The following is a 5447-nucleotide window of genomic DNA, read 5'->3' as shown; positions in this document are numbered from 1 at the left end:
CTGTTCTGCTCCCCACTCTGTCTCTGGTGAAGCCTCTCGCCGCCCCTGAGCCTCTGGCCTGTACCCCAGTTCTGTATGCACAAAATGAATAAATCTTAAAAAAAAAATTTGACTAGAAAATCACAACCAACCAGTGTTTTAATAACAGACTTAATCACTTATTAGAGGAGAACCTGAAATCAGAATACCCAACTTATATTAATGGCTGTTACTTGGCAAATGGACTTCTGGAAATACAAGACCCAAGTGTCAGTTGTACTGAGGCATAAAATGAGAATCTGGTTACTCAGTCACTACTCCTAATATCATTTATATAAGAAAATAAATATGCTCTGAGTTGAAAACAATTAAATTAGAAGTATTTTGGTGTAATGAAAAATGTAGTAAGTGATGACTTTTGTTAAAAGGTGCACTTACTTGCATGCTGAAAGTAGTGCAGCTGTAGTGAAAAGCGGCCTTGATAAGTCAAGATCCACTTGTTGTGTTTGTGGAAGACTGGACTCATAGCTAAGAGGAAGCAATGGTTGCAGAATTATTTGTTAGAACATATTTCAAAGGAACTGAAGATACAAATCAGAACTAGAAAGCTATTCAATGCATGGGACATGCATCCTGTCACTTACATATTAGTCATTTTTAATACTGAAAATGAAGAGAACATTGGAAAATTTTGCTTTATGCATCAGTTTACATTTTTTTTTTTCAGTTTACATTTTTAATGAAGGTTCTTTATGCCTCATACCTTTGCAGAATCTTTGAAGCAATGCTCACTGCTTCTGTACAGCTAAATTGCACAGCTAGATCTCTTATTCCAATACTTGCATTCAGGCCCAGTAAACACTCAAAAGATTTAAGACAGCTCTGATATGTCTTCTTGTTCAAGCCAGAAAGTTTAATTAAATAAGCCTTTGAAAGGAAAAACACAAATCATAAAAATTATAAATTCTACATGTTAGTGTACTGAAACAGTAAGTCAACTTTCAAAATTAACTTTGTGGTAACAATATACTTAAAGGGTTAGTTTCACTTAGAAAAAATCAGGAATCATGTCAGACAGTTAAGCACTGCTCTCAAAAAGCTCATACTTTAGAAAAGAAGTAATAGCTTTTAAACATTTAAAAGGAGGGCCCTCCTGGTGGTGCAATGGGTTTAAGTGCAGCACTATGAAGCTATCCATAGCCACTACAGCATGAGTTCCATCCCTGGGCAGGGAGCTGACCCACAAGGCACAGAAGACTTCTCCTTTCTTGCCTGTGCTCCCCTCAGCAGTGTACTTCAGTCTGCCTATTCTGCTCCCCACTCTGTCTCTGGTGAATTCCCTCCCTCTCTCCTCCCCACCCCACACCTCTAGCCTGTATCCCAGTTCTTATATGCATAAATAAATAAAGCCTTCAAAAAAATACAACATAGTGTTATTATGGCCAAACCATGAACAAAACATAAAGGAGATATGCACAATAGTCATCGTTTCTTCTCTCTATCTTTACTTATTTAAAACTTATTTATTTATGCATACAGAACTGGGGTACAGGCCAGAGGTGCAGGGGCAGTGAGAGGATTCACCAGAGACAGAGCAGGGAGCAGAACAGGCAGATTGATGAAGTACACTGCTGAGGCGAGCAGCAGGTAAGATAGGAGAGGTCTGCCACGCGGTGTGGATCACCTCTGGGCAGGGGATCAAACTTGCATTGAAGCAGCTGCAGCTAACCAGTTGCACCACCACAGAGTGCCCCTTTTTTTCTTTTTTAAAAAAGCAAAGGTCTAATGTGCAATTCACTGGGAAAAGAAAGTGAGAAGTGGGAGTTGGGTGGGTGAGTGAGTGGAAAAAAAAAAGGAGAAAAGAGAGAAACCAACTTGGCTAGGGAGAGTCAAAGAAACCCTCATAAAAGATGCCACAGCAAGGCAGGATCAATAAGACAAATAGAGGCTTAAAAAGTTGGTGCATTCAAAAAGTCATAGTCATAAAAGTGGCCTAAGTGCACAGTGTAGTGTGAGGTCAGGGTTTAAGAGAGGCTGTTGATTTTGATGGCGAACCAACAATGTTTTCAATGTCACTATTTAGTGAGTGTACCACATTACAGGTATTGTGTTAAGTGTTACATATAGTATACGTTCAACTGCAAAACGATCCAGTGAAATGGATTTTCTTATCTTTACTACATGGATGAGAAAACTGGAGGCTCACAGAGTTAACTGTTGGTGTTGAGATTTGGACCCAACATGACTCTGCCTGATTCCATAGCTTGTGTTCTCAACCACTGTGATACTAGAGGTAAAACATACATAATTTTTTTTAAGTATACACTTTAGAAGGCTGATGTTAGTGGCAGCATAGACAATGGATTCAAGGAAACTATATACAGATATTCCTTGCTTGTCCAAAGTTTAATTATGTCACTTAGCCTTTATGAAAGACATACATTAGTATTTGTTTTCAGTAATTGAAAGAAATGTCACAATGGGTGAATTCACTCATGTGGAACATAGAGACCAAAACAAAGGACAGACAAAACTCATAACAAACTCTAGAAATATGACTGTAGAATTGAGGCTACCAGAGGGGAGAGTGGGGAGAGTAGCACAATGGTCAAGGGTCACAGGTGCTTTGGTGTTGGAAATTGTATTGTAACATACATTTGTAAATGTGTGAACCTATACCTCTGAGTCATATAGTTTTGTAAACCAACATTACTACAATAAAAAGTAACAAAAAAGAAAGAAAAATGAAGAGGATTTTCACTTCTATAGCAAGAGGTAAAAAGTGAAAATAGTTATTTTGTCATCAAGTGTTCTGAGGCAGCATGCCCACCTAGGAGCCCGAGAGTGGCACCACTTCTCCCCCAGGGGTTACTTTATATAAGCTGAGTGTTTACCCTGCATTTACTGAATGCTAGTGTGACTGTAGATTTGCTGTGTTATTTGGTTGGGAACACAAACATTTTTCCAAATAATTTATGTCTTTGTTCGATGCCACTTCAGCTTACAAAAGGTTCATCGGAACACTCATTTCTGAGGGATGAGGAAAAATGGCGGTAATGAGCAAAGAAAATGTTGCAAAATTGTTCCCCTCTTAATTTGAGAAATGGTTCTACAGTTCATTTAAAACAATGACATGAGCTCTGCCAGTGAATTTCTAAATAGTTTAGAATAGGGTCTAGGCCAATCAGAAATTAAAATGAATAATAAAGCATCAGCGTTCAACTGGATTATTCAGACATTCAGTGGACCCTGCTTACCCTGTCCAAAGGGCAGGTCATACAGGAAGACGCGAGGTCCAGGCACATGACTGCGTTGCTGGTTTCCGTGGTACGTGCAGACAGGCCAACGCACTTCACATGGGACAACCTCAAGAATTCCTCTGCTTTCCTGGGTACAAGACAATGGGTTCACTAAAGCTCTTCCAGAAATTGGCCCAACAATGACCACCACCTGGGGGACTTCATTCTGGGCCTAACTTCTGTGCAAGTTATTTACAGCAGAGATTGGACTGCACACCCACGAGGGGAGGGGAAGGTTCCAGTGAGACAGAAGCAGTCCTCTGAATATGGCTGTGTTCAAGTATTTTCATGCAGAAGCTCGCTCTTCAACGCCTTCAAAACAACCCTTCTATCCTCCTGTCATTCCAGAAACCTGCATGAACTACCACAGGCAGGTGGGTCAGCTAAAATTCCTTCTGTTTACCTTCCTCTCAAATCAGTGGTTCTCCAACCATTGGAACAACCACCTCGGGTGCTGGTGCAGAGATTCCTGGGTCCCATTCCCAGAGTTAGCTAGCACGGCCCACAAATCTGCATGTCAAACAAATGCCTGGAAGCTACAGATGCAGCGTTCTGGAAACAGCACTTAAAGAATGACCACTGAGCCCAGACCTTACCCCCAGCCTTTACCTCCCTCCTCCAGCTAACCACGGAGGCGGGACACGGTCCTGCTCGCTGTGCTTTGGCTATAGGCAGCAGTGTTTCCGATCAAAGACCCTGTCCCCGTTACGGCTTTTTTGCCCAAGCTACCTTTTCGGCTTAGAGGGCCCGTCTATCAACGAGGCCTCAGGAGCAGTGAGTATTGCTGCTGTATTTTTAATCACAGGCAGTACCAGCTGGCGCCCGGCCCCACTCCGTAGCGGCTGTAGGTAGAGCCCCGCCCCACTCCTCGGAGGCAGTAGGTAACGCCCAGCCCCGGCCCCGCCCCGCCCCTCGGAGGCTGTAGGTAGCGCCAGGCCCCGCCCCGCCCCCCGAGGCTCCAGGCAGCACCCGGCCCCGCCCCGCAGTGTCGGTAGGTAGAGCCGGCCTCGCCCCGCCCTTCCGAGGCTGCAGGTAGCACCTGGCCCCGCCCTGCAGCTGCTGTAGGTAGAGTCGGCCCCGCCCCTTAGAGGCCGTAGGCAGCACCCGGCCCCGCCCCGCAGCGACTGTAGGTAGAGCCGGCCCCGCCCCTCAGAGGCTGTAGGTAGCGCCAGGCCCGCCCAGCCGCGACCGTGGAGCATCACTGCATTTCCTGAGCGGTACCCGCCTTCTAGACCGGACCTGTGCCCCATACCCACAGTTTGCTCACAGCTGTAGAGACTCGCGGCACGACCCACAGTTCACCGCCTCCATCCTTGACTGAACCAGCTGTGCTGAGGGACCTGCAGCCGCCCTTCTACACCTCCTCACACAAACCCACGCGCCGGTCTCCCTCAGGGCCTGATACCGCTGGGCTCCCGCGTCCCCTCGCACCCCCGCGTTGCCGGTCGCGCGGGCCTCGCCTGAGGAGGCCCAGGCCGCCGAGGCTGGCGCTGTCTCACTCACCTCAGCACCCTGGGCTCGGCGACGCCCAGACGCTGGGCTAAAGGCCGGATCAATCCTGACTCCATGGCGCCGAACAGCCACTGCGACTCTACGAAACCCGCGCGCAAGCTCTCAGCCGGCCAGTCAGGGCGAGGTCTCACCCCCCCAGTGCATTTGGATTGGCGGAGACAGGAAGGTGGGGCGCCTTCCAGCCCAATCCTGTTATGCTTTATGCGCACGCGCACCACGCATGCACGCTCTTACATGCGCGCTCAAAGAGCTCCTTCTTCTTCCCCCTCAGACACAAGCTGGTCAAATGCTGCCTACCCCAGCCGCGTCCTCCCCGCGACCCAGCAATTCCCGTTCCTCCACACGTCCGGCCCCTCCCACACAGTGAGGCTGGCTGCCGCCCAGACCCCTCAACCCGGCGAAGAGCAGCGACGGCCACTAAACACGCGAGACTTGGTTCCTTGAAGCCGGCCAATCCCGGAGCCGGGAGCGGACGGAGGCGGCGGGGCGGGGCTTGGAGGGGCCGCAGCGTCACCTGACCGCGGAGGCTCCGCGCGGGTGGGTGCTGCTGGCTGCAGGCTCCGGGGAGTCGCCATGGTGAGTGCCGAGGGGTGCGGCCCGGCCGACCCTCCGCCTGTCCCGCGCTCGCCCGCTGCCCTGGAGCCCGGCTGGCGCAGC

At 48.4% G+C, this 5447-nt stretch overlaps 2 protein-coding genes across 4 annotated transcripts in view; one reads left to right on the top strand and one right to left on the bottom strand.

Annotated features, from left to right (window-relative positions):
* The window catches only part of ORC6 (origin recognition complex, subunit 6), a 9656-nt gene extending 4652 nt beyond the window's left edge, over window positions 1–5004 (bottom strand). Inside the window, exons 1-4 of the mRNA XM_004690315.2 lie at window positions 4782–5004; window positions 3237–3366; window positions 743–906; window positions 418–507 (exon numbers count right to left, since the gene is read on the bottom strand). Coding sequence (XP_004690372.1) covers window positions 418–507; window positions 743–906; window positions 3237–3366; window positions 4782–4846 — 449 coding nt within the window. The 5' untranslated portion in view covers window positions 4847–5004. The remainder of the gene's footprint in view (window positions 1–417; window positions 508–742; window positions 907–3236; window positions 3367–4781) is intronic.
* A 268-nt stretch (window positions 5005–5272) lies between these two features.
* Window positions 5273–5447, top strand: part of VPS35 (vacuolar protein sorting 35 homolog (S. cerevisiae)) — a 24646-nt gene continuing 24471 nt past the window's right edge. For 2 of the 3 annotated variants that reach the window (XM_012730712.1, XM_012730711.1), the window contains exon 1: window positions 5296–5366. Coding sequence is in view for 1 of the 3 variants with exons in the window: in XM_004690314.2 (XP_004690371.1) it covers window positions 5364–5366 (3 nt within the window). In the remaining 2 variants the exon portion in view is untranslated. Of the gene's footprint in view, window positions 5367–5447 lie in introns of all 3 variants that reach the window. The other variant, XM_004690314.2, reaches the window with a different exon arrangement.

The sequence above is a fragment of the Condylura cristata genome, unplaced genomic scaffold, assembly GCF_000260355.1.
Source record: "Condylura cristata isolate star-nosed mole 26May11 unplaced genomic scaffold, ConCri1.0 scaffold00028, whole genome shotgun sequence".
Lineage (NCBI taxonomy): Eukaryota > Metazoa > Chordata > Mammalia > Eulipotyphla > Talpidae > Condylura > Condylura cristata.
This window is presented reverse-complemented; position numbering and strand designations above follow the sequence as displayed.